Genomic DNA, 27,921 nt, shown 5'->3' with positions numbered 1-27,921 from the left:
GAGGGAGAAAGAGAGAGAGAGACAGGGGAGGGAGAAAGAGAGAGGGAGAGACAGGGGAGGGAGAAAGAGAGAGACAGGGGAGGGAGAAAGAGAGAGAGAGAGACAGGGATGGAGAAAGAGAGAGACAGGGGAGGGAGAAAGAGAGAGAGAGACAGGGGAGGGAGAGAGAGAGAGACAGGGGAGGGAGAGAGATGGAGAGCGATAGAGAGAGAGACAGGGGAGGGAGAGAGATAGAGAGAGAGACAGGGGAGGGGGGGAGAGAGAGAGAGACAGGGGAGGGGGAGAGAGAGAGAGAGACAGGGGAGGGAAAGAGAGAGAGAGACAGGGGAGGGAGAGAGATAGAGAGAGACAGGGGAGGGAGAGAGATGGAGAGAGACGGGAGGGAGAGAGACAGGGGAGGGAGAGAGACAGGGGAGGGAGAGAGATAGGGGAGGGAGAGAGATAGAGAGCTCACTGTTCATTCTCTGTACTCCTCACCTGTTATTCTATTATATATGTGAAATGGCTCCACAGATGATAGAGAGAGAGAGAGAGAGAGAGAGATGGACGGAGAGAGAGAGAGACGGACAGAGGGAGGGAGTGACATAAAGAAGGGGGTGATTGGAGCTGGAGCAGCCCTGAACTGTTAGTCTGGTTGGAATGAGCCACACGCTCTGTGCAGCGTTTAAAGGGGGGGGAAGAAAATGATGTCTTGAGCCTTCCTGCGATAAAGATAAACACTCCGTCTCACCGGACAGAAAGAGGGAGACAGGGGAGGGAGGGAGGGAGGGAGAGAGGGAGAGAGGGAGAGAGAGAGAGAGAGAGAGAGAGAGAGGAGGGATAGAGAGAGAGGGAGACAGGGGGAAAAGAGAGAGAGAGAGTGAGAGAGAGAGAAAGAGAGACGGGAGGGAGAGAGAGAGAGGGGAGGGAGAGAGAGAGGGGAGGGAGAGAGAGACAGGGGAGGGAGAGAGAGAGACAGGGGAGGGAGAGAGAGAAAGGGGAGGGAGAGAGAGACAGGGGAGGGGGAGAGAGCGGGGAGAGAGAGAGATAGAGAGAGACAGGGGAGGGAGATAGATGGGGAGGGGGAGAGAGAGAGATAGAGAGAGAGAGAGGCAGGGGGGGGAGAGAGATAGAGAGAGACAGGGGAGGGGGAGAGAGAGAGACAGGGGAGGGGGAGAGAGCGGGGAGGGAGAGAGATAGAGATAGACGGGAGGGAGAGAGAGAGAGAGACAGGGGAGGGAGAAAGAGAGAGAGACAGGGGAGGGAGAGAGATAGAGAGAGACAGGGGAGGGAGAGAGAGAGAGAGACGGGAGGGGGAGAGAGCGGGGAGGGAGAGATAGCGAGAGACAGGGGAGGGAGAAAGAGAGAGAGACAGGGGAGGGAGAAAGAGAGAGAGACAGGGGAGGGAGAGAGATAGAGAGAGACAGGGGAGGGAGAGAGAGAGAGACGGGAGGGGGAGCGAGCGGGGAGGGAGAGATAGCGAGAGACAGGGGAGGGAGAAAGAGAGAGAGACAGGGGAGGGAGAAAGAGAGAGAGACAGGGGAGGGAGAAAGAGAGAGAGACAGGGGAGGGAGAGAGAGAGAGAGACAGGGGAGGGGAGAGAGCGGGGAGGGAGAGAGATAAAGAGAGACAGGGGAGGGAGAGAGAGAGAGACAGGGGAGGGGGAGAGAGCGGGGAGGGAGAGAGATAGAGAGAGACAGGGGAGGGAGAGAGATAGAGAGAGACAGGGGAGGGAGAGAGATAGAGAGAGACAGGGGAGGTAGAAAGAGAGAGAGACAGGGGAGGGAGAGAGATAGAGAGAGACAGGGGAGGGAGAGAGAGAGAGAGACAGGGGAGGGGGAGAGAGCGGGGAGGGAGAGAGATAGAGAGACAGGGGAGGGAGAGAGAGAGAGAGACAGGGGAGGGAGAGAGAGAGAGAGACAGGGGAGGGAGAGAGAGAGAGAGATGGGGGAGGGAGAAAGAGAGAGACAGGGGAGGGAGAAAGAGAGAGAGACAGGGGAGGGAGAAAGAGAGAGAGACAGGGGAGGGAGAAAGAGAGAGAGACAGGGGAGGGAGAAAGAGGGAGAGACAGGGGAGGGAGAAATAGGGAGAGACAGGGGAGGGAGAAAGAGAGAGAGAGAGACAGGGGAGGGAGAAAGAGAGAGAGAGACAGGGGAGGGAGAAAGAGAGAGGGAGAGACAGGGGAGGGAGAAAGAGAGAGAGACAGGGGAGGGAGAAAGAGAGAGACAGGGGAGGGAGAAAGAGAGAGAGACAGGGGATGGAGAAAGAGAGAGAGAGAGACAGGGATGGAGAAAGAGAGAGACAGGGGAGGGAGAAAGAGAGAGAGAGACAGGGGAGGGAGAGAGAGAGACAGGGGAGGGAGAGAGATGGAGAGCGATAGAGAGAGAGACAGGGGAGGGAGAGAGATAGAGAGAGAGACAGGGGAGGGGGAGAGAGAGAGAGAGACAGGGGAGGGAAAGAGAGAGAGAGACAGGGGAGGGAGAGAGACAGGGGAGGGAGAGAGACAGGGGAGGGAGAGAGATAGAGAGCTCACTGTTCATTCTCTGTACTCCTCACCTGTTATTCTATTATATATGTGAAATGGCTCCACAGATGATAGAGAGAGAGAGAGAGAGAGAGATGGACGGAGGGAGGGAGTGACATAAAGAAGGGGGTGATTGGAGCTGGAGCAGCCCTGAACTGTTAGTCTAGTTGGAATGAGCCACACGCTCTGTGCAGCGTTTAAAGGGGGGGGAAGAAAATAGTCTGGTTGTGTTTTATATGGAGTGTGTGCAATTAGAACCATAAAGAGAGGGAGGTGGTAGGGTAGGTAGGTGAAAGAGAGGAAGATGGAGAGGTTGAAAATACATTTGGAAGTCTAGGAGAACAAAGACAGAGAGAAATTGAAGTGGGACAAGGAAAGAGACAAGGAATGGAAGTTGATTAAAAAAAAAGGGCTTTTCTGTTTTCCTTTGTTGTCTATATGAAAAATGTCAGGGACTACTTCTGCCAATAAAGCACCTCAAAGGATCTGAGCTAGGAGCTGAATCAAGGGGGTTATGAAATGTCCATGGAAAGTTGGGCAGCTCTCTACTGAGGAGGAGCACTCAGCCAAACCAGGGGGGGAGGGATTAGGGAGAGTTGTATGAGTCTTGTGTGTGTTGAGGAGTTAGGTTGTATATGAGTTTTGTGTGTGTTGAGGAGTTAGGGTGTATATGAGTTTTGTGTGTGTTGAGAGGTTAGGTTGTATATGAGTTTTGTGTGTTTTGAGAGGTTAGGTTGTATATGAGTTTTGTGTGTGTTGAGAAGTTAGGTTGTATATGAGTTTTGTGTGTGTTGAGAAGTTAGGTTGTATATGAGTTTTGTGTGTGTTGAGAGGTTAGGGTGTATATGAGTTTTGTGTGTGTTGAGAGGTTAGGGTGTATATGAGTTTTGTGTGTGTTGAGAGGTTAGGGTGTATATGAGTTTTGTGTGTGTTGAGAAGTTAGGTTGTATATGAGTTTTGTGTGTGTTGAGAGGTTAGGTTGTATATGAGTTTTGTGTGTGTTGAGGAGTTAGGGTGTATATGAGTTTTGTGTGTGTTGAGAGGTTAGGTTGTATATGAGTTTTGTTTGTGTTGTTAGGTTGTATATGAGTTTTGTGTGTGTTGAGAAGTTAGGTTGTATATGAGTTTTGTGTGTGTTGAGAAGTTAGGTTGTATATGAGTTTTGTGTGTGTTGAGGAGTTAGGGTGTATATGAGTTTTGTGTGTGTTGAGAGGTTAGGTTGTATATGAGTTTTGTTTGTGTTGAGAGGTTAGGTTGTATATGAGTTTTGTGTGTGTTGAGAAGTTAGGTTGTATATGAGTTTTGTGTGTGTTGAGAAGTTAGGTTGTATATGAGTTTTGTGTGTGTTGAGAGGTTAGGGTGTATATGAGTTTTGTGTGTGTTGAGAGGTTAGGTTGTATATGAGTTTTGTGTGTGTTGAGAAGTTAGGTTGATAATGAGTTTTGTGTGTGTTGAGAGGTTAGGGTGTGTGTGGGGTGAATGAGGTTCTCAGAGTGGGACTGCATGGTGTTAAGTCAGCCTGTGATGTGGTTCAGGTAAATGGGTTAACTCTGGTTCTAAACCTGACTGGAGGTTTGACCTACATGCTCCTTCATGTGGAAACGGATCTGATTAAGGTCTCTATTTTCGGCTGGCGTTAAAGCGGCTCTAGTGTCAAAAGCACGTTAGTTTGCAATTTCGTCATGTAAAAACTCCCGCACTGGCATTTTCCAGCCCTAACACCAGGTTTGGCAATTTACCTGTATTATATCAGCTCGCTTGCCCTCAGATGGACGGGGCGGAGATGTTTGAGGTGTTTCCTTAAAAACGTTATCCAAAGTGCTAATTTCAGGTAGAGCTTGTGCGCATGTGTAGGCCTACATGTGTGTACTGTCTCTGCGTGTGTTTAGTTTGGTGTGGTTTGTGTGCACACACTTGAGGGGTATACTACAAAGCAAGTTCAATGAGTAAAAACAAAACAAAACTCAGATATGTGTTGTTGAGTTAAAGAGACCATGCTCATTTGAAGCTTATCTTTCTAAAAAAAAAAAGTTATTTCAGAACATTTAGACAAGTTAGCTGGCTAACTCAATGAACCTGCTTTTTTACTATAACCCTCAGTTTGAGGGCTTCACATGAATTTGTTGATGGAAGTTTATCACGCTCACTGGTTTATCTCATCCGGCGATCTGATGTGATGATGTCAAACATAAACATTTGGCTATCTTGCTGGGGTTGTTTGTATACTGGAATCATGTAAGCTGTTAATGCAGCCCCTTACCGTAAACTTACCATAGAACTTCAAATGGATGTCAACTTGCCTAAAAAAAGAGCTCATTGTTGTTATTTCGAGATCCTTGGTGAACAAAATCAATGTATAACTGTGTGTATAATGACCTGTTACTTTGCTAGGGTACATACAGATACCACAGGGTCGACATTATTCTGCAGCGATAGAGATCATCATTAACAACTGGATCATGGGGATTTTGGCCCATATCTACACTTCCTGTCACTTGTAAAAGCCTTGGGTATTGTACCTGTTTGTGCATGTGTTTAAACATGTGTAAGTATTGCATGCCTCCCCTCTACTCCTCCTCTTGCAGTCTGATCTCACACAAACATTACATTATTCTGATCTACACTCAGCCTGATTGGTGTGTGTCTCTGAGCGACACGTCAAATGAATTCACAATTTCCTTACAGTCAATCAATCATGTCGTAGCCAGTCAGTCAGATACTAAGTCAATTAGTCACAGTCTGACGTTCGTTGTATCAGTCGGCATGTCAGACAGAGTGACAGACCAGACACTTTCTGTCAGAGATTGGTCAAGTTACAGGTTGACGCACTGTAACAGTGATGTAATGGGGGCACGGTAATACTGTATAACGCAGGTGAGGGAAGTGTGAAACAGGTGGTGTCAGGCACAGAGAGACAACATGCACCACTGATCATACTGTACTGTATGTCTGGTCATGCTTGGGGGAGGTGACAGGGAGAGGTGTATTTGTCTATGTGATTGCAGTGGGAGTCTGGTATTTTCCCATACTCCCATTGATTTCATCATGCGTCCCTGGATCTGTTCTGATAAATTCTTGGCTCGGGCATGGTTTGGGGCCAGCATGTTGTTGTGTTACCACCTTGAGGTGTATTTCCACGGTAGGACACACACATAGGGGCTGTGTTTGTTTTGGAGGTGTGATGCTGGAGCTCCGCTAGCTTGTTTGGGTATAAATAATTCCTGTTTGACAAGGACATGCTTTTTAGAAGCTGGCACAGTGACGTATGGTTAAACAATGACACGGACAGATACTGTACTCAAGTGGTGGTCAGTGACGTTTATGATGAGGGAGGACCATTTATTTTTTTCATGAGCATGGCCTTGTTTCTATTACAGCATGTTGGATGACTGTCATTCATATTCCATTCACCCAGTTAAATGTAACAGCGATTTAGGCTACTACATGATACTGCCATTTTCCCTGTACTCATCACGAGGTTGCTACAACCTAGTCTATGAATGAAAGTTTACAACGTAGGTGCACACAGGTCGAGAGAAACATTTGAGATGACAGACAGTGACACGTGGACAGACAGTGACACATCCAATACGGCCTCACACACTCTTGCCTGCATCTAGCTTATCTAGGGTGTGATCATTAGTTCAACAGTTGCAAACAAGAGTTTCTATTGGACAAATTCAGGAACTCTTATCCATGTTTTGTTTGCTTCTGTTTAAGAAATGTTTTCGATCAGAATCGGCGGAATGATCCCTAATCACACATAAACACAGTTCACTTTCATAGCAGCCATGTTGTCTTCATTGTAGCCTCTATGCAGTCTACTCTCACCATTTCCCTTCGTTTGTGGGCTTCAATGAACAACACCTCAGCTGTATGTGACCAGGCAAAAAAATCTTTCCAAGCCAAACCATAACCGCTACACACAGCCTACATCGTTGTCCCCATATTAGCTAAAGTAACCAACATAGGTAATATAACTAATGTGTTAGTAAACCCAGTTAAGCAGTTACACCGGCGGGGCCCCGGTGGAAATAAATTAATAAAACCAAAAGATTACCTTGAATTTGACGAGTTCCAGTGTTGTGTTGGATAGTCATAGCCAGCTAGCTAACATAGCATCCTTCTGTTGGAGCCGGGTGTTTGAGTAACAAAAAAAAAAAAGACAAAATCTCTCTCTATATATATCTCTCTTGCTTCTTCATTTTTTAAGAAATGAATTTGTTGAAAACTGTTCAACTATTGTCTTTCTCTTTAAGTCAACTACTCACCACATTTTATGCACTGCAGTGCTAGCTAGCTGTAGCTTATGCTTCAGTACTAGATTAATTCTCTGATCATTTGATTGGGTGGGCAACATGTCAGTTCATGCTGCAAGAGCTATGATAGGTTGGAAGTTGTCATAGTTACTGTGTAAGTCTATGGAACCAAGAGGTTATGTATTGAAGTTGTCGTGACTTTACTTTCATTAATCGGATGACTGTTATTTATCTAATCAACTAACTATGTTTAATTGTTACCCGATTAAATTAAATGAATCATGTAACAATAGGATTTGGGGCACCACAAGAGCGGTTCTTTAAAGTTATCATCTCCCAAATTAAACTCTAAAGGTCTTTACATATTACATCCATAAACAGTCAACTTATTAATCATATCATTCTGAATAGTCGTAACCTCCTTGCATCTGCAAAAACCCTAGCCTTGCTTATGGTTCAGTACTACACAAATTGGTTTAGCTAGCTAAATGGGGGTACCTAGTCAGTTGTACAACTGAATGCATCTTCTGCATTTAACCCAAACCCTCAGAATCAGAAAGGTGTGGAGGGCTGCCATAATCGACATCCATTAATGGTCCAATGCTCTATCCACTAGGCTACCTGCCACCCCTTGATAACACAGAATAAACATACACACTTAATACATTAGAAACAGGTCCCTAGCGGACTGACAACGATATGGCTGCTTGTTACAAAAGACATGGAGAGGGCGAGAAAGAGAGAGAGGGACAGAAGCACTTAACGGTGGCACATTTAGAAACTACTCTCACTTATGCTTTGTGCACAAACCGCCGCCTGCTTGGAGTAAGAAATCATGAAGCTATTTACGTGGAAATGCCTTGGTTTGCCATGTATCTCTCCTAACTGGGCCTTCTTGGAAAGGGGGTTGTTTGAGCCTTTTCGCGACACGTTTGTAAGGCTCTGAAAAGACGTCCCCACCCGTCTTTTACTGTTGTTCTTTTCTGCAGTCGTTCGGTATCCGGCAGCCGTCCGGCATCCGGTGATTTATTGTGTAGTCCTGAACAGAACTACAGATTTTATTCTAATTCCATTTGCTCTGGAAGATGCTTCTTTGAAGATAGTCTAGCCAGCTGTGTCGATGGTTCCCAGTGGGGTGATGAGAGTAGCATAATATGATGATTTGAACAGAGTAATGGAATGGTCCCACTTAAATTAATTTTTCTAGATACTTTACTTAGGACAGCTAATCAGCCGTACCAGTGATTGTCCGGGAGTTGACTTTATCGTCTCTACCTCGTGTTGAGATTCAAAGCATCGCAGTGCTAGCTGTGCCACTAGAGATTCTGGGTTCGAGTCCAGGCTCTGTTGCAGGCGGCCGTGACCGGGAGACCCATGGGGCAGCGCACAATGGGCCCAGCGTCGTCCGGGTTAGGGGAGGGTTTGGCCGGCAGGGATGTCCTTGTCCCATCGTGCACTAGCGACTCCTGTGGCGGGCAGGGCGAAGTGCACGCTGACACAGTCTCCAGGTGTATGGTGTTTCCCCCGACACATTGGTGCGGCTGGCTTCCGGGTTAAGTGGGTATTGTGTCAGGAAGCAGTGCGGCTTGGTTGGGTTGTGTTTCGGGAGGACGCACGGCTCTCGACCTTTGCCTCTCCTGAGTCCGTACGGGAGTTGCAGCGATGAGACAAGACTGTAACTACCAATTGGATACCACGAAATTGGGGAGAAAAAATAAAAAGTGAGCTGCGGCTCAACGTCTCTCTGGTCTGATATGTTCATTCTTATCATTCCCATCATTTTATACAGTTAGTTCAGTCAGGCTGACCTCACTCAATGGCGTGACTTGTCACTGTGCAAAGTTATGCAAAACGATTATCTCTTATGGTTCCTAAAATCATGTCCCTCTCTTAACAAAAACACTTTCATAATGTTTCATATTTCATGCACAACGCATCGGATGGACACTTCACACATATAGTTAGTATACTTTCCAAGTTACTGTATTTCCTTTATAACATTTTTAATTACATCACAAAATAACACCCGAAACGTCACCAGTGGTCTCCAGATCGCCTCTGACCATTCCCAACGTTCTATGTTAGAAATATTGTTCCAGTAGTTGCTTTTGAACGTGTTAGAGTTTCTGCGGGAAAATCCTTTTTAAAACGAAGGCACATTCTCTGGCTGAATTTGGAGAGGGATGTCTGAATGTTCTATCCTTGACCAGTCCCCCCCCCCCCCCCCTCCCCTGAGATTCACTGAGGATGATGGTTCTCCCCTTCCTCCTCTGAGGAGCCTTCACTGCTGTACTCACAGACAAACACTAATATAAGTCAAACTTTCTTTACTTCCATTGTGGGAAAATGTAAACCTGTTGTTCAGACATTTGAGTGGATCAACAGCTTTGCAGAAGGAAGCTTAGACTCTTGTTGTTGTTTATAGAAGGAACCCCCTCCTTATTGTCTGTTTACACTCAACTACTTCCTGTCCTCCCATGGTCACTTCCTGTGGTTAGTGAGTGCTGCTGGCGGAATCCCATAAACCCTCTCCCTTCTCTCCTCTTCTTCTCCTAGTCAACAAACCAGTGGCCAATCAAAGACAAGCTCCCCTTCCTCGCACCCGAACAAGTTAGGTCGTAAAACCCAGCGATGGCTCACAGCTTGCTTGTGGTAATGTTAGTCAGTCTAATTGTAGAACCGCCTGTCTGTATGGACCCGAGGCCATCATTGTCCAGGAAGCACAAACAAGCGACTGTGTGTAAAGATGACCATTATAGACATGTTGATTAGAGAGAGCATTGATTAAAGACAGTATGATTGGAGTCTACGGAGGAGAGGCAGCCGGTGGCGATCACAGATTGGAAACCCTCTGTAGCTGACTGTTGGCATGGGTTGTTTCTGTTTCAGCTGGCTCTTTCTGACTCCTACAACATGGTCTGTTTCAGTTTGCTCTTTCTGACTGCTACAACATAGTCTGTTTCAGCTTGCTCTTTCTGACTGCTACAACATGGTCTGTTTCAGCTGGCTCTTTCTGACTGCTACAACATGGTCTGTTTCAGCTTGCTCTTTCTGACTGCCACAACATGGTCTGTTTCAGCTTGTTCTTTCTGACTGCTACAACATGGTCTGTTTCAGCTTGTTCTTTCTGACTGCTACAACATGGTCTGTTTCAGCTTGCTCTTTCTGACTGCTACAACATGGTCTGTTTCAGCTTGCTCTTTCTGACTGTTACAACATGGTCTGTTTCAGCTTGTTCTTTCTGACTGCTACAACATGGTCTGTTTCAGCTGGCTCTTTCTGACTGTTACAACATGGTCTGTTTCAGCTTGCTCTTTCTGACTGCCACAACATGGTATGTTTCAGCTGGCTCTTTCTGACTGCTACAACATGGTCTGTTTCAGCTTGCTCTTTCTGACTGCTACAACATGGTCTGTTTCAGCTTGTTTTTTCTGACTGCCACAACATGGTCTGTTTCAGCTTGCGCTTTCTGACTGCTACAACATGGTCTGTTTCAGCTTGTTCTTTCTGACTGCTACAACATGGTCTGTTTCAGCTTGCTCTTTCTGACTGCTAAAACATGGTCTGTTTCAGCTTGCTCTTTCTGACTGCTACAACATGGTCTGTTTCAGCTTGCTCTTTCTGACTGCTACAACATGGTCTGTTTCAGCTTGCTCTTTCTGACTGCCACAACATGGTCTGTTTCAGCTTGTTCTTTCTGACTGCTACAACATGGTCTGTTTCAGCTTGCTACATGGTGTTCTAAAAGACCGATTCAATTAACTTTCACTCAGACAAGCTGTGCCTGACCCCGTTAAGCTCAGCGATGCTGCTAATGTTCCCATGTAGAAACTGGAAAGTTAAAGCACCACCAGAATCCTTTATAATTGACATTTTACTATGAGGGTGATGTGAAGAATGGTTTTGTCAATCAAACGTTTCTTCTAAAGTTCTCTTTCATTGTGTTCCATGTTAAATCATTTACACCAGGAACCAGGCCAACTCAAAGTATTTTTTAAGATGAGAGAGAGAACATTTAACAGCCTGGCCTATTTGGACCTCTAAATGGAGGGAAAGAGAGAGGAGAAAGGAAGAGAGAGATTTAACGGTAATGTACTGTTACAGTCTGAAATGACAGGGCAGAGTTCTGCAGTTTTTTCACACTGGAACTGAGAGTTGTGTGGGCCAGTTGGCTCAACTCGGTAAAGCACAACACTGGGCCGTTGGCATGGAGATGGAGAGCAGGACGGCTCCCTCTCTCCCTCCCTGCAAGGCCCCACTGCACCGCAAGACAGATAGGAACAGACTCTCAGAGGAATGGAAGAAAAAAAGGAATTAACTCCAGCCTTTTCAGCAGTTTCTGTCATTTCTTTAGCTACTCACATGAGAGATAAAACGTTTTTATTTTGTTTTACCAAGCACCAACTCTGTTCACAAACCTTTTAGAAGTTCTAAATAATGTACGTTTTGGTTCTTGTCCCCAAGAGAGTCAGACTGGCATCTATAGAACAGGCTGTTCTGAACAGCTATAAGAAAATGCCCCTTTTCAGACTAAACAATGGGAGGATTTATGTGGAGATGGGAAAGTACTGTAAATTAAAAGGCTGTATGGCTGTATAAGTGAATGCTATATGCTAGAATGAACATCCACCTCTTTTAAATCTCTTTTTAAGAGTGGTTGATTGGGCGGAAGGCTCCTCTCTTTGTTCCCAGAGTTGGTGACTAAATCAAGTCAAGAGATACTTTATTATCCCAATGATTTGTCTGTTGGCTCATTCAAGCCTAATAGACAATCCCTGTTCTGAATCAGTAGAGAAAAAGCTTGATTGAGAGAGATGAAATAGATTTCGGAAGTCATTTCGTAAGTGGATGTTGGCTGGGTAGAGCTGGCTGGAGGCTGGTCTGGTCAGGGCCATGGTGTCAGCCAAGGTGGCCCACTCCTTTTGTCAGACAGACCAGGCACAATAAAACCACTGATGCAGCTACAATATTACACAGTCTGACCCTCTCACTGACAACCATAAAAAGATCTGAAGTTTATGGGCTGTTTTAGAGTTTCAGAATATTTAAGATGATACTATCTGACAAAATGGTAATTCAATTGAGTGGAAAAATTCAAATGAAATTGTCAGATTTCATAACGTAGAATACAATTGGAAAGTTAGTCATTATGCGGAAAGAAGGACAAATGAATCTTAATCATGTGAGTGCCCTTTTGTAAAATAAGCAAGGGGAATTAGACTGTACTAAATGTGGAATTGATTGACCATGCTGGGAGAGAGAGAGGGAGAGGGAGAGAGGGGTGCACATCAGTTGTTTTGGGGAATAATGAGCTGCGATGTTTGTTTGGAAGTAGCTGTTCTATATAAAGAAGGAACACCTTTTAAGGCAAGAAGATGATGTCAGTCGGTCACAGCTGGCCAACATCCACTCTGCCTCACAAACATACTCAGAAAAATTCCAGAGGCAGGAGTAAAAACACCAGGGCAACTTTTCAGATATATTTAGTATACTCAAACTGGGCTCCTAACATTCTCTAAAATATACCAGGCAGGCTGGAAACCATCAGGTGGGTTATTACAAAAATGCAGGCACGCGGACAAACGGTTTGTCATCGAAATCATTTCATGCAACTCACACACGAAGGCTGGCAGTGAAGGAGAGAGAAAGACAAGGCGCTGAGGAAATAAAGCGCGTTTCCACTCTGCTTGAGTGAGTGAGCGAGCGAGCGGGCGGGCGGGCGAGCGGGCGAGGCAAGGCGAGAGCTTCTGCCTTGCGCTGAGAGAACGCAGCCAAAAAAGGACAGAAAGCGCCACGGAGGAGTGGAGGCCAGGGCTGCCGCTCTCAGGAGCTGCCAAACAATTCCTGTAAAAGCGCTCTTTTGGTGGAGGCTTGGATGTCCGACATTGCTGGGATATTAAGAGAAACACATAGGGAAAGTAGACACGGCATTATTTCAGTTAGCTATTTCACGTGCTATTTTTTCATGTACAATAGTCTACACCATCACACAGGTTATGACAGGTTGGAGTGATTCGAATAATGAGTGTTTATTTGGGCCTGGAGTACTACTGTTGCTATGCTACTAATGAGGGGAGCATGTGACTGATCTCAAATCATGTGGGATATCTGTCTCATGGTATTTTCACTGTCAGTTCTGTCATTTCACTGTAAAATGTTAATTACCTTTGTTGTGCTCTTCATATTTTTTGAGAGAGAGCGGAGGCTGGGGAATGGGGGACTTATCCCCTGGAACCTCAGACAGAAATGAAAAATGTCCTGGTTATTCAGCATCTGAAACAGATTCTGAGAATTTTGTCCTAGTGAAGTCCTGATGACAAGGCATGTAGCTGTATCTAGACTCTTCTATCCAGGTTTTCTGATGGACCCACTACCAGTCACAGACTGGGCCATTAACATTAAGGTTTCTAACATGGGGGTTTTATAGATTTCCCCAAGACCCCTTCTGCTACCCTGAGAAGATAACTCAACCACGTCATATGTGTTCTGAAGTTCCCACTGTACATTCCCGTTACAAGCCCCCAGACCCAAATAAAATATGTCCCCATTATAAATTAACACATTCAAAGCAAGCAGTGGACATAGAATGAGTCTAGTTTACTAGCCCCTCTTTCTTTATTCCATTCCAGTCATGTCATCCACCCCCTCTAGGATCAGGAACCTCCTTGAGAGCCTTCGTTTCCCCAGCCAACTGATCCCCGACCAGGCCAGTCGTGATTTGACAGTGTAGGAGGGCTCTGTGTGTGAAATCCTCAGCCGGCCATACCTCTATGACAGAATACAATGCTGCATAATTAGGATTCACCCCTGAAAACAAGACATGACAGAGATGTGTGTTTGTGTTTATTTTGTTTCATCGCACTGCAGTTTAACCCTTTAACTGTCACACCAAGAAATAGATATCAGAAAAAACATTTTACAGTCTTGTAATTTTCAATTTTATACAGAATTAGTACTGAAAATGTGGTCATTTCTTTGCTAATATTCACGTCCGGGTTTTGAACCATATTTGAAAAAATACAGGACTCCTATGCTAAAAGGCATTGGTTGAGATGTTAAAATATGCCAAACAAAATTAATATGTTTAATTTAATTTAAAATTGTACTTTTTGACGTGGCTGTCGACAGGCTGGCCTTTTAAGTCTTTATGTAATGACTGGTAACTCACTATGCAGAGGTTTCCTCCCCAGAACATCACTAATCAGCACTTACACACACACACACACACACACACACACACACACACACACACACACACACACACCGTGGCAAGGTTGGCTAGCTGAATTAACCACACCTCATGGTACACTGAACCCTCTCAACTCAGGCCTGACAGGCTATCAATTCCAGGCTGGTGTAAAAAGCTCAGTGTAATTCCTGAGTGAGGCCCTTGGATGGCCCAGTGCTGAAGTCATCCCGATAGCTCTGTGTGTGGTTTTCAACCACTGACAGTAACATCCTCACAACGCATCCGTAACATTATAGCAATGTCTCGGCACGACTGGGAGGCTCATTCTCTGTGATTGCTGTTTTTACAATCACAACCTCTTTAATTTGTCAACCGTGGTTGTGTAACTAGAGAGTGAGAGACGGGTAATGGGGTATTGTGTCAGTCAAGGTCAAAATGGATTACAGCCGCATGCTTTTCTAACATTTTTACAACGTGCCTGTAACCTTAGCAGCGTTATCTCATCCCCTCCAGCGTTCTAGTGGTGTTGAGAGGATGTTGAGTGTTACAGGGGTATGTGTGCTATGTTCTGATTGGTGACATGGGGATGGAAAACCACTACTGTTAGGCTCTCTGGGCGTTTATACTGACCCTGACACAAAATACGTGGACACAGTATGGAGTCTAGGCCTTTACTGTAGGGATTCCATTGGTCCGGGGAAAAAAGAAGGCCTATACGGAATGCCTCTGATCTACTGGTGTGTGTTCCTGCTTTCATTTAGCTCACAAACTTTTAAAAACTTTGTCCAGTTTTGTTCTGCAATAGTGTTTAATTTTTTTTATTTTTTATTACTGTTTGGCATGATCATTCAAAGTGACCCCACTGTCCAGCAGTCATGTTACTGATGATGCCTATGTATCAACTTTCCTTTTAGGAACATAGAACAGTTGAAGCAGCTGCACGATCAGATTCTATTGGAACAGCAAGAAGCAGCCAATTGGATCCAGCAGCAGGAGCAAGAGCAGGAAGTCCCACTTCTGCTGCAGCAGCCCCAGGAAGTGTCCTCTCCGCCCTCTCCTCCTCTTCCCCCTCCTCCCTCCTTCCAGGAGCTGGAGAGCAGCGCCATGCAGACTAGCACATTCAACTACGCCCGGCCCAAGCAGTTCATTGCTGCCCAGAGCCCCGGGGGGACAGTCCCTGTGGGGGGCTACGTCACCCAGTCCTCTGGCTCCTCTGGATCCAGCCTGCCCTCACCCCTCTCCCCACCCACCTCACACAAACCCTTCACCAGGGTCACCCTGCCTCCCTTCACTAAGGGCAGCAGCATCGGGTCTCAGTCCCCATCCTCTCCCTCCTTCCCTCCTCCACCCCCTCCCTTCCTCAGCAGCAGCATGTCTTCTCCATCAGGCCCCAGCCAAGACTTTCCCCCACCCCCTCCTCCACCCATCTCCTCGACTCCCCCCTTCTCCCCCGGCCACTCCAGCAGCTCTTCCCCCTTCACTTCCATGCCCCAATCACCTGCTGGCTTCCTGGCCTCCGTCCTGCCAGCCACGCCCACGAGCCCGTCCGTCAACGCCCTTGGCCTGCCTAAAGGGAATGGGACTATGTGAGTATCCTCAATGTTACTCAGCTACACTGGCTCTAGACACAGCTACACTGGCTCTAGACACAGCTACACTGGCTCTAGACACAGCTACACTGGCTCTAGACTCAGCTACACTGGCTCTAGACACAGCTACACTGGCTCTCCATGGGGCAGTACCCTATACTTTCAGGCCAGTTCATTCCCCAGTCAAATGGTTGTATAGCATATCAGTCAGTGAGTGACAGCCTGCGGCAGGTCTGTCTCTATGGAGCCAGGCTGGCTCTCCCTCTCCCTCCATTCTCATCAGGACAGCCTGCGGCAGGTCTGTCTCTATGGAGCCAGGCTGGCTCTCCCTCTCCCTCCATTCTCATCAGGACAGCCTGCGGCAGGTCTGTCTCTATGGAGCCAGGCTGGCTCTCCCTCTCCCTCCATTCTCATCAGGACAGCCTGCCACCTGGCAGCAGCTGGAGGCTGGAGTTCTGCTGCTAGATGGAAGATGGCCTGTTTAAATTCTTATTCAGCATATTTACAACCCAGAGACCAGCCAGGGGCTCGTACAGACACTCAGCTCAGAGAGCACCGTGTCTCTCAGTGTCCTGGGGTGTGTAAATGTGTGTGTGTGAGTTAAGAATATTTGCCCTGTCATCTGAAAAATATACACAATGACTTTAGAATGAAGGGTGTGTCAAAGTCAAATCAACATCTATTTGAAGGGTTTATGCAAAGCTGAGATTTCAACACACACTACTGGGCATTTTCCAAAACACAATAGTGTTTCTCAAGTCAAGAAACCCTACCTTCTCAGGCCAGGCCTGACTATGAGTCGACTGCACCCAGAGTGAGCTCGGTCATGTTTATGTTTATTTAATTGATAGAGATCTGGTGTTGTGTAGATAATCCTGGCTCTGGTTCTGCTTGATGATGCCTGGCCTTCTGGAGAAAACATCCACTGTCAAACACGCTCTCCCCCTTCCCCTTTAAGGCAATTCCACATCTCCTTCCTTCCCTCGCCCTCTTTTTCATCAAGCCCTCTCCTCTGTCTGTTTCCCCCTCACCGGGGCATTCCTGCAGCAGGGGAGAGAGATAAGAGGACTCTGTCTGGAAGGCTGCAGTTGGACATGTTCAGATAAGGGACTGAGAAACAGAAAGAAGTGGCTTATTCTGTCTCAATCAAGGGTTCAAATAACTCCTAGTCAGTCTGACACACACACACACACACACACACAGCATATTGCATATCATGGCTATGTGATCTACTGTAGAAAGAAACAGCAGCCACTGTTGACTAACGGTCTGAGGTGCCATGTTCTAAACCCTACGTCTGTTGTTGTGTTCTGTCAGCAGTGCTTTCCCCCGGAAGCAGTCTAGAGGAACCCCACGCCTGGCCTCTGACTCTGACATCCAGGGAACCAAGGATGCTGTCATTCAGGACCTGGAGAGGAAGCTACGATTTAAGGAGGAGCGCATGAGCAATGGACAACAGGTGTGTGTTACAGAGTGCCTTCACAACACTGTAGATGACTGTGTGTTTGTAGGTAACTCGGGAATTAAGGTATTGCTGTAACATTATTTAATACATATTATTAACAAGCGGTCCATCATGTCAAATATCAATCAAGTTTCATTCCCAAACATTAATACATGCATAACTAAGTCACAGATATGTTCACAGACCAGCGTTTCTGCTGATGTTAGAACAGGCCCGGTACTATAGTGAGTCCAAAAGAGCCTTTTGACTTGGAGAGGACAAACCCCCCCCCCCCCATGTCATCCATTTCACAAGTGTATCTCAGGAAGACTGTATCTTATTAATATCTGTGACGAGTGTGTGTTGCTGTTGCGACTGACACACTAACCCCGGCTGACCCATTAATCGGTGCTTCCAGAGGTTAACCTACGAGGAGAAGATGGCTCGCAGGCTGCTGGGGGCAGACAACGCAGCCACAGTACTAAACACACAGCAGCAGGACCAGGAGCCAGTCACACAGGTACGCTGCTGCTGCAACTATACCAGGAACACGCACACACACACCTGGACAGGTATACACACAGACACCTGGACAGGTATACACACACACTCACTTGGGCTGGACTGGACAGGTGCAGACTCACACACTACTCACAGAGTCACAAAATACTTGTCTAGGATCACCGCCTCTGTGCTACACTGTAGTATTGCGTGTGTGTGTGTGGCATACACACCTACATTAGTCATATTTGTCAGTCACACCGCTTCACTCAGAGTTGTGTCGGTGTGCAGGGTTACTGAATTTCTGAGTCTATTTTTCCATCTGAATGCTGGCCTGTGATGTTTATTATTGAAAAAGGCTATATTATATTTTGGCTACACTGGAAACACTTTAATTTAAAGCATGCAATGAAGCTTTGATATGAACAGAATACTATCCTACAGAACCCTCTTTAAAAACACTGTTATTAAAACTGGCAGACTCCACAGTGTTGATACGGACGCAGTTGGAAATGAGTTGAATGTAGCCATTTGTTCCCCTCAGAAACATTAAAAAGCTGTATAGAACTGTGATAAAGTCTCAAATATAGACTACAGCTACACAGATTAATACAGCACGTAGTCTTAAAGAACACACAACCTCATTGCAGAACACACACCTAGTTGTTGCATTGACTAAAGTCAAGCCTCAGTGCCAAGTAAACAGAGTTTGTCCTCACACAGCTGCAGACAGTGGCAGCGGTGTTTTGTGGAGGTCAGGGCTGGTCTGTGCTGCTGTGCTGTGATGACGTTGGGCTCTGGCTGCCTGGAGGCCCATGGGACTGAGCCTGGTTCCCTGTCTGATAGAGATTGGCTCTGCATGGCTCTGGGCATTACTCTGCCTGAGGCTGTGAGTTTGCCTGTTCCAAATCAGAGGATATGTGATGAAAATATGTGTGTTTTGTGGAAATGTGAAATGGTATAAGACCTTACAATGTTACACACTCTTTCATGAGTTGTGGTAAGTGCACGCCCACGCCCTCTTGGTGTGTGATTGGACCTCAGGTCGTGACGTCATACAGTAACACAGAGGCAACACCTCATTGTTATTTTATGTCTTCGCAGGACTCCAGTTCATCTGATATAGAATCGGTCCCTCAAAAGGTTATTCAAGCCTCTTTCTCTCTCTCTCTCTCTCTCTCTCTCTCTCTCTCTCTCCTTCTTCTCCCCCCTCTTTCTCTCTTTCCTTCTCTCCCTCTCTTTTTCTCACTCACTGTGTGTGGTCACTCCCCGTGCTTAAGCCATTCAACAAAGCCACACTGATAATAATTCTATCAGATGTGCTCACACACACTTTGACCGTAACAGGATCAGGGAACCTGCAAATGAACTGATAAGGATAAAGACAAACATACATTTGACAAAAAAGCAGATGGAAAAAGTGAATTAATGGTTCTGTTAAGGTCATTGTGGTGGTTCCATATCTTTTGACCTCCTGTGGTCTTCAGTCAGAGCTGACCCCATTACTGACCAATACTGTTTATGAGAAACCCAGTAAGTATGGCCAAGGCTTTGTCCCTGTGCATGGCTGTTACTTTTAATGTATATGTTGATTCATTGACTCTCGGTGTGTTGATTGGTCACTTTTGATGTGTCAATCAGATATTGGTGCCTGCATGAGCTTGTTTCCAACACGAGACATGAGATGCTAAAATGAACATGATCCACTGTCATCAGAACTATGGGTTACACCCATAGCTGTGCGTGTGTGTGTGTTACGTGTCACATGACCTATATACTTGTCTCTTGTTTGTGTACGTGCGTGAGCGAGTGAATGAGAAACAGAGAGAAACAGAGAGAACAAGAATTCAAGAGAGGGGGGGGGGGGAGAGAGAGAGAAACGTTTGCGAGAAGGAGGAGAGACAGGGATTGAGGGAGAGGCAGAGAAATAGATTTAAACTTTGGTGAGCGTTGGCAACATACTCCAGTCCTCCCATTACCAAAGCTTTGCCTCCCCTTGAGATGTCACAACCCTTCAGCTGTGTCTTAGGCCTGTAATGATCAGTCAGTCAGTCAGTACACTCTACTCTCCAGATGTTGCCTCTGCCGCAACAGACTGGGCCAGGATGGTGAGAGATTGAGATTGAAAGAGAGAGGAGGAGGAATTGAGAGAGAGAAGAGGAATAGACAGAAAAGGAGGGAGGAATAGAGAGTTGACAGGAATGGCTGACAGGAAAAGGAGAATCTTGGTTTTCCGTAACTCACTGTTCTTGAATGAATGAAAGGATAAATCAATGCATGCATGAGTGACAGAATGTTCTTGGTGGAGTGTGCTTCTTGTTCATCTGATTTTTCTGTGACCCCATTCCTCTGTGATTTCAGGCTCTTCCTGTAATAGTGATGCTCCTTGAACTCCCTCTCTGTGTGCTCTGCAGGAGTACAAGGTGTCCAGCTTCGAGCAGCGCCTGATCAGTGAGATCGAGTTCCGTCTGGAGCGCTCTCCAGCGGAGGAGTCTGACGACGATGTGCAGCATGACGAAGACTCTACAGGCCAGGGGGTGGTGCCATTCTTCGACAGCAAGCTCAAACACTACAAGGTGTTTGAGGGCATGCCCGTCACCTTCTCCTGCAAGGTCATCGGAGACCCCAAGCCAAAGGTCAGAGGTCACACAGATCACAGAGTGATGATGTGGAGATATAGTGGACTGATTCATCGTTGGTCTCGTATACCAGGACGCCGTATTCTAGTATTTTTTTATTGTATTTAATGTCAATATTATCACTGCTACACTATTTAGTTATAGTGTATTGTTGTATGCTGAACCTATTTAATGTACTGCCATATTGTTCTGATTATGTGGAGTTGATGATGTGTGGTGTTGTTAGTAGGAGGTACATGTATAGTTATAGGGGCGTGGCCTGCCGTACTAACATCTGGCCTGCCGTACTAACATCTCTGAGTCTGCCACTGCGGGCAGCATCAGAGGGCCTCTGTAATGACTGGGTGATGACAGGCATCAGATGAATGGAAGAGATAGAAAAAGAGAGGATAGATAGAGGATGGAGGGAGTATAATATGATGTAATATAATAATATACCTCCCTTCCCTCCCTACTCCTATCCACTTCTATAGGTCATTGTGTCCCCTAAAGATCTACTGGTTTAAGGATGGGAAGCAGGTCATTGTGTAACTCTGTGTTGTGTCTATCCTGTCCCCTATAGATCTGGTTTAAGGATGGGAAACAGGTCATTGTGTAACTCTGTGTTGTGTCTATCCTGTCCCCTATAGATCTGGTTTAAGGATGGGAAGCAGGTCATTGTGTAACTCTGTGTTGTGTCTATCCTGTCCCCTATAGATCTACTGGTTTAAGGATGGGAAGCAGGTCATTGTGTAACTCTGTGTTTTGTCTATCCTGTCCCCTATAGATCTACTGGTTTAAGGATGGGAAGCAGGTCATTGTGTAACTCTGTGTTGTGTCTATCCTGTCCCCTATAGATCTGGTTTAAGGATGGGAAGCAGGTCATTGTGTAACTCTGTGTTTTGTCTATCATGTCCCCTATAGATCTACTGGTTTAAGGATGGGAAGCAGGTCATTGTGTAACTCTGTGTTGTGTCTATCCTGTCCCCTATAGATCTACTGGTTTAAGGATGGGAAGCAGATCTCTAAGAGGAGTGAACACTACAGGATCAGCCGCGACGCTGACGGAACCTGCAACCTCCACACCGCCGCCGCCTCATTGGACGATGACGGCAACTACACCATCATGGCTGGTAACCCCGAGGTGAGAACACCTGACCCACCCACCCAACACACAAACACACACAGGACCTGACTGATTCACACCCCATGTAGAAAACTCTGCACAGACTTTCACACCAAGTTGTTTCACACTAATCTACTTTACACAAGGGACATACACACACTGTATCTATGGACACGCACATTATCAGGACCAAACCGCTTGGCAGCCAGTGGTGCCGTTTGGCAGCCAGTGGTGCTGATGCTGTTAGCAGTCATTAGTTCTGGAGAATAATAGCCATGGAGAAGATAAGGGTCTCCAGCCAGCAAGGGGAAGCAGGCGTTGAGTGAGACAGGAAATCACAAAAGCCTTCATGAGGGTCGAGAGTTCATGTACTGTTGGCTGTCTGAGAGCCTGGCCAACTTCAACACATTGTACTTCCTCCCTGAAGTGTTGGGTTTTAGTTGAGTTTGAGTATGAACAGTCATAAATGTCGAACAAACGTCTCTCTCTCTCTCCCTCTCTATCTCAGGGGAGGGTGAGCTGTACAGGCAGGATGATGGTCCAGGCAGTGAACCAGAGAGGGAGGAGCCAGCGCTCTGCACCTGGACATGTTCGCAGGTACAGGAAGACTACAATACCTGACACAGAAGGAGACTACAATAACAGCATCGCAGGAAATGCAGATGAGCTTTATGATTTACATAAATTCACTGATAACCTACACTGACACATGGTTATATGACCAGTATTGAACTTTTCATGTAGCCTACTTTTGGCCAGCCTAACCACCGGTCAAGCAACATTATTGCCTAAATGTTCATATTCACAATGATACCAGGTGTATGAACATCAATTCCAAACTACCATTATTATGACATTTTAAAAGAGTTATCTACAGTATTGTTGATACTAGTGTGTGTTAAATCATTGTGCTGACATTTTTATGTGAGGTGAATAGTGTAGCGTGAGAGGGCGGAAACACCTGTTGGTTCTGCTCTGTTAGATTGATAGGTGTAATATTTGTTCTGCATAATACCTGTCCCACGTATAATAACACACCCACACCCGAACGAACACACACACACACACACACACACACACACACACACACACACACACACACACACACACACGCATTACGGAAAGCTGATCTGTACACAGACACTCCCAGATAAGTCCTTCATTTGTCTGAGGGAAGCTTTTGAAGATATCCATCAGTACCTCCCTCTCCCTTTATCTCTCTCCTTCTTACCCTCTCTCTTCCCCTCGCTCCGCTCTGCACAGCTCGGGTGTATTTACACTGTGTGGAGGGATGGTGATGTCATTGTTGTGATAGTGCAGGAGGACAGGGAACGCCTGGGGTCATGACCCACCATAGAGTTCCAAAACGGAGAGACAGGGTGCTGGTAGTGGGAGTACTGGGTTCTGTTAGGTGTAAAATTATTGCTCTGCCTCCCTCTCTTAGACCTAGGTCTCGGTCCAGGGACAGTGGTGATGAGAACGAGAATATCCAGGAGCGTCACTTCCGCCCCCACTTCCTGCAGGCGCCCGGTGACCTCATCGTCCAGGAGAGCAGGCTCTGCCGGATGGACTGCAAGGTGAGACCACGCCCCCTTAACACTGAACCCACCTCTCCTTGACCTCTTCAACTACAGCCACACCTTTAGGATGCTACCATTATAGGCCTGGTGTTTATGGAGGACTGGAAACCTTTTCATTACTAGAAGCAGTGCAGGTTCTAAGAATTCCTAAAAGGAAAATTCCAACTTTCCAAAATGAACCCTGGTGTTCAACAGTAAATCATAGAAAATGGAGGAAAGCAGTGCAGATCCGCCCTCTAATTGTATGTATGTGTCAGTGATGAGGAGTGTCTGGGGGCCTGAGGAAGGTGTCCTCCCCATTAATTCCATATACTGGGGAAGAAAAAACTGCGGGCTCTATATTTAATTTCTTCTTTCATGATGAATGGCTCAGACAGAGGGGAAATCCTGGGGTCATTTTGCTAGGATTACGGGGATCCCTCTCTCACTCTTTCTGCAATTCTGTCTCTCTCCACACTCTCCTTCCCTTTGTTTTCTCTTTCTCTGTCCGTCCCCTTCTCTCTTTCTCCCTTGGTCACTAATCCTCCCTGTGCGGTCAGACCGTTAGAAAACTATGTTACAAAACTGTAATACAACCAAACAGCACCATACATGGATTTCACACGCTATAAAAATACTTTTTATACTCGTCCAAAAAATAAACACAGTTGAGTCTCCAATGTCTTGGGGCTCTGAATGTCAATTATATTTATAGACTATATTTATTTCCAAATCGTTTGTGGGTTTCCAAACTTTCCATGCCAATAGTGTCTCAACTACAGGAATTGTTCTGCAGTCAGGCTGAACCATGTTGTTCAACCAAAAATGTCTAAATTCTTCTTCCAGCACTCAATACAGTCAAGGCCGGACACACACACACACACACACACACACACTCTCTCTCTCTCTCTCTCTCTCTCTCTCTCTCTCTCTCTCTCTCTCTCTCTCTCTCTCTCTCTCTCTCTCTCTCTCTCTCTCTCTCTCTCTCTCTCTCTCTCTCTCTCTTTCTCTTCTCTCTTTCTCTCTTCTCTCTCTCTCTCTCTCTCTCTCTCTCTCTCTCTCTCTCTCTCTCTCTCTCTCCTGGTCAGACCTGAGGGAGGGGAAGGTGTGGGGTATGCAGCGGGTGCTGAAAAGAGAGACGGGTCCTTTTAAAGGCCAGGCAGTTCTCATGAGAAAACATGCAGGCGACCGGGAGACTCCAGACAAGCAACAATAAAACACGGCTGCTCTCACTGCAGACAGAGACGCACCATATTACTGTACTCACAATGCAAATATATACCAGCACATATGCACTGCAGATAGAGTCATGCTCCATCTAGATTCAAATCATCACATCACTGTATAAATAACACAATGTGATGAATGAGTCATTGAGTATGTGTTGTGTTCCCCCCTCTAGGTGAGTGGCTTGCCTACACCAGATCTGATCTGGCAGTTGAATGGTCAGACCATCCGACCTGACTCCGCCCACAAGATGCTAGTGAGGGAGAATGGCGTACACTCATTGGTCATCGAGCCCGTGTCCAGCCGCGACGCAGGCATCTACACCTGCATCGCTAGCAACCGCGCGGGACAGAACTCCTTCAACCTGGAACTCATTGTCGCAGGTAGACACCCATACAGTACATAGATGTATAAGTATAGACAGATGAACAATATTAAAACATTGTCACAGGAAAGTACCCATAATCTGTGCTTGACTTGGACTGAAATAGGTTCCTGTACTTATTTTGGGTACCGGTACTGTTTATATTTAGGTGCAGGAGCTCCACAATACATTTGAGCTACTATTCTATAAGAGGAACAGGAGCTCCACAATACATTTGAGCTACTATTCTATAAGAGGAACAGGAGCTCCACAATACATTTGAGCTACTATTCTATAAGAGGAACAGGAGCTCCACAATACATTTGAGCTACTATTCTATAAGAGGAACAGGAGCTCCACAATACATTTGAGCTACTATTCTATAAGAGGAACAGGAGCTCAAGCAGTAGAACATTTGAGGTGTTGGTACTCAGCTCCGGTGAGCTCCTCCTGCCCAAGTCAAGCACGGGCCATAATATTTTAGATGTCTTTTCAGATATAAGGGCACTTTGTCTATTTTTATTTGTTGATGCAAATACCATAATACTTACGTCACAATACGTCATAGTGTGATTTACTATTGACTGACCGTGGTCTCTCTCTTGTCTCCAGCCAAAGAGATTCACAAGGCTCCTTCGTTCATCGAGAAGCTGCAGAACACTGCTGTTGCCGAGGGTAACCCTGTACGTCTGGAGTGCCGTGTGTCGGCTGTCCCCAACCCAAAGATCTTCTGGAAGAAAGAGAACGAGTCTTTCACTCACAATACAGACAGGATCAGGTAAGTCAGCTCTACCATTCACCGTCTATGGCTTGTATTATATAAGTCCAATAACAGTCAAAGGAAGTAGTGTAGCAATATTATTGGTAAGCAGCCTCTTAAACTGGACCTGCAAATTTTAGAGATATTGATGATATGACAATAGTTGGTGAAACTCGGTCCTGAGGGAGTGTGTTGAACTCTTTTTCCCAGCATGCACCAGGACAACTGTGGCTACCTGTGTATGATCATCCAGCCAGCCATGAAGGAGGATGCTGGTTGGTACACCGTGTCAGCCAAAAATGACGCTGGCATCGTGTCCAGCACCGCACGACTCGACGTCCACAGTAAGTCCCCCAGACACCAATGTCTTTCTCTGTGTCCACACAAACCAACTGAATATTATATACCCTCCAAACACACAGGACCAAATGTAAAAGGCTAAATCACTGTTACTGTCTCTGTTCTCATCTCTTCCACTTATGTTCCGTCCTCAGCTCAGTGGCAGCAGCCCAACACTCCCAAGCCTAAGAAGGTGCGTCCGTCTACGAGTCGCTACGCAGCGCTGACAGAGAGAGGACTGGACGTGAAGGCAGCCTTCTTCCCTGACTCCAGCCCCCTGCAGCCTGGAGGCCTGGTGGAGAGTGATGACCTGTAGAGACCAGTGGGGTTCACACACCCCACTCAACCCCCTAATGCCTTAAAACTGACCCCCAGTGCTACAAGCACCAACCCCCGTTCTCCCCAGACATATAGGGGTAAATGTAACGCTCTCCATCTGAGGCGTATTACGACAATCCCACAGATACTTAGGATCAGATGGGGTGGCAGGTAGCCTAGTGGTTAGAGCGTTGGGCTAGTAACCCAACTAGTAAGGTTGCTAGATCGAATCCCGAGCTGACAAGGTAAAAATCTGTCGTTCTACCCCTGAACAAGGCAGTTAACCCAAGAATTTGTTCTTAACTGACTTGCCTAGTCAAATAAAGATTTAATAAAAATATAGTTCAGTTTTATCAACCATAGGAATAGGAACTACTATAGGAGCCAGAGGAATCTATCCTTGGTGGCCATTGAAGTTTGTTTGAAATTCTGTGGTCCATTAAAACAATATATTGTTCACAAGTTTCTGATAATGGGTGGTGGAACTGAAGAAGACTTGAATGTTGGTAAATTAGTTCTCAAAGTAACACTACCATAACCACACAAGGGGGTCACCTCTTAAGTGCCTAAGATATCTCTCACATGAACTCTTTGTAAAAAAAAATATATATATATATTTTAAAGTCTAAAGTAGTGTTATTATGCATGTGACAATGGTGCCATTTGTAATGCTCTATCTAAATGGATGCCTTACTTATGAAATACTCCCCCAACAAAGGCACCAAATTCTAGGGGTAGAGATATATAGAAACGGGACAGACGTTGGACTCAATGTAAAGGTATGGAAAGTCCAAAGCATGGGAGCCACACGTCATGTTTCCCTGGACTGTTGAGAGACGAAAGAGAGACCGCAAAACACAAAGTTGTTCTTTTATATGGTTATCACAGCATAGTCTTGGCAATATAGCACAACATGGATATAAATAGTGTCTGGTTTTAGTTATTAATAGCACAATACCATAGATATCAGCATTGTCAGGTTCAACATTTAGCACAAATACCATCGATATTAAGGACTTTTTTTTTTTTTTTTTGTCAGGTCAAAATGACCTTGAAAGTTCAAACTATTTAGTGATGAGATGAGTTGTGAAAAAGAGAATGTTGGCTGAATGACTCGGACACCGTTGAGAGCTCTCGCCGTTACCATGGTAACTTCAGTGATTGATTGATGGATAGAGAGGGAATGACTGGCTAGGAGGTACTGGTGTGTGAAGGTTGACTGTAACAGGGATAGGAAGAGGGGTTATCCTTGGCCAGGATGCCCAGGTGATCAGTCTCAGCCCAGTGACAACCGTCACTTCAACGCTTGTGAACTGTGTGATCCGTGAGTGGAAGTCAAGGACAGAGGAAAGCAAGTTTTTTGGAATAGAATTCACTGTAGATGACAGATGATAAAGAAGAAATGGACTATGTTGATGATGAAATGATGGTGTTGATGATGAAATGATGGTTATGACTGATTTTGGAGATCAGTTATTTTCTTTGGTTTATTTTTTAAGTTTAAAATCTTCAGACGTGAGACAGTCCTAATAATGGCTTCAGTTGATTGATCACAACACCACAGATTGCTTTATTTTTCTATGAGAAATCTTTTCTTCCCAAGAAACTTGACATAAATTATATTAGTGATTTTTTTCTCTCTCAAATGTTCAATGACAACATAATCCTGTCTGTATTAAAATATCACACTTTTTGAAACAATATATATTGCCTTAAAATATCACTTGGGCCTATTTCAGTCACAATGTCTGTCCATGTTTTTATGAGGCACTTATAACAAATGGCTATTATTATTAATTATAGCAAAGCTGTCAAGGGAAAAGATATACACAGAATTGTATTGAAATAAGTAATGATATATTTTCTCTCACTACTGCATTATTAAATAGGCTTCTTTTGCTGTATCTGTTCACAGCATGTTTCATCCTGCCATTACTGTGATCAGTCACAAACATCCTTTTTGATGTCTATGCCTGTATATGGAATGTTCTCATGATATTACATTCGTTTATGAAAGATAATAAAACAACCTAAGTGTCTAGAGGTACTGTGTTTATGTTGAGTGAGGAGACAGTAGGAGACTGCTCAAATCATCCATACAAAAACTTACCCAGCAGCCATATCA

General features: G+C 45.6%; 1 protein-coding gene across 15 annotated transcripts in view; it reads left to right on the top strand.

Annotated features, from left to right (window-relative positions):
- LOC139406685 (palladin-like) overlaps positions 1-27,835 on the top strand; it is a 135,533-nt gene extending 107,698 nt beyond the window's left edge. For 4 of the 15 annotated variants that reach the window (XM_071149572.1, XM_071149566.1, XM_071149568.1 and 1 more), the window contains 12 exons: positions 14,866-15,537; positions 16,861-16,999; positions 17,403-17,504; positions 18,590-18,628; positions 19,900-20,121; positions 21,098-21,247; positions 21,738-21,826; positions 22,674-22,806; positions 24,191-24,398; positions 24,992-25,157; positions 25,350-25,483; positions 25,634-27,835. In XM_071149572.1, coding sequence (XP_071005673.1) covers positions 14,866-15,537; positions 16,861-16,999; positions 17,403-17,504; positions 18,590-18,628; positions 19,900-20,121; positions 21,098-21,247; positions 21,738-21,826; positions 22,674-22,806; positions 24,191-24,398; positions 24,992-25,157; positions 25,350-25,483; positions 25,634-25,794 — 2,215 coding nt within the window. In that variant the 3' untranslated portion in view covers positions 25,795-27,835. Of the gene's footprint in view, positions 1-14,865; positions 15,538-16,857; positions 17,000-17,402; positions 17,505-18,589; positions 18,629-19,899; positions 20,122-21,097; positions 21,248-21,737; positions 21,827-22,673; positions 22,807-24,190; positions 24,399-24,991; positions 25,158-25,349; positions 25,484-25,633 lie in introns of all 15 variants that reach the window. The other 11 variants (XM_071149565.1, XM_071149567.1, XM_071149561.1 and 8 more) reach the window with 3 other exon arrangements.
- The last annotated feature ends 86 nt before the right edge of the window (positions 27,836-27,921 follow it).

This window comes from Oncorhynchus clarkii, chromosome 4 (assembly GCF_045791955.1).
Source record: "Oncorhynchus clarkii lewisi isolate Uvic-CL-2024 chromosome 4, UVic_Ocla_1.0, whole genome shotgun sequence".
NCBI lineage: Eukaryota > Metazoa > Chordata > Actinopteri > Salmoniformes > Salmonidae > Oncorhynchus > Oncorhynchus clarkii.
This window is presented reverse-complemented; position numbering and strand designations above follow the sequence as displayed.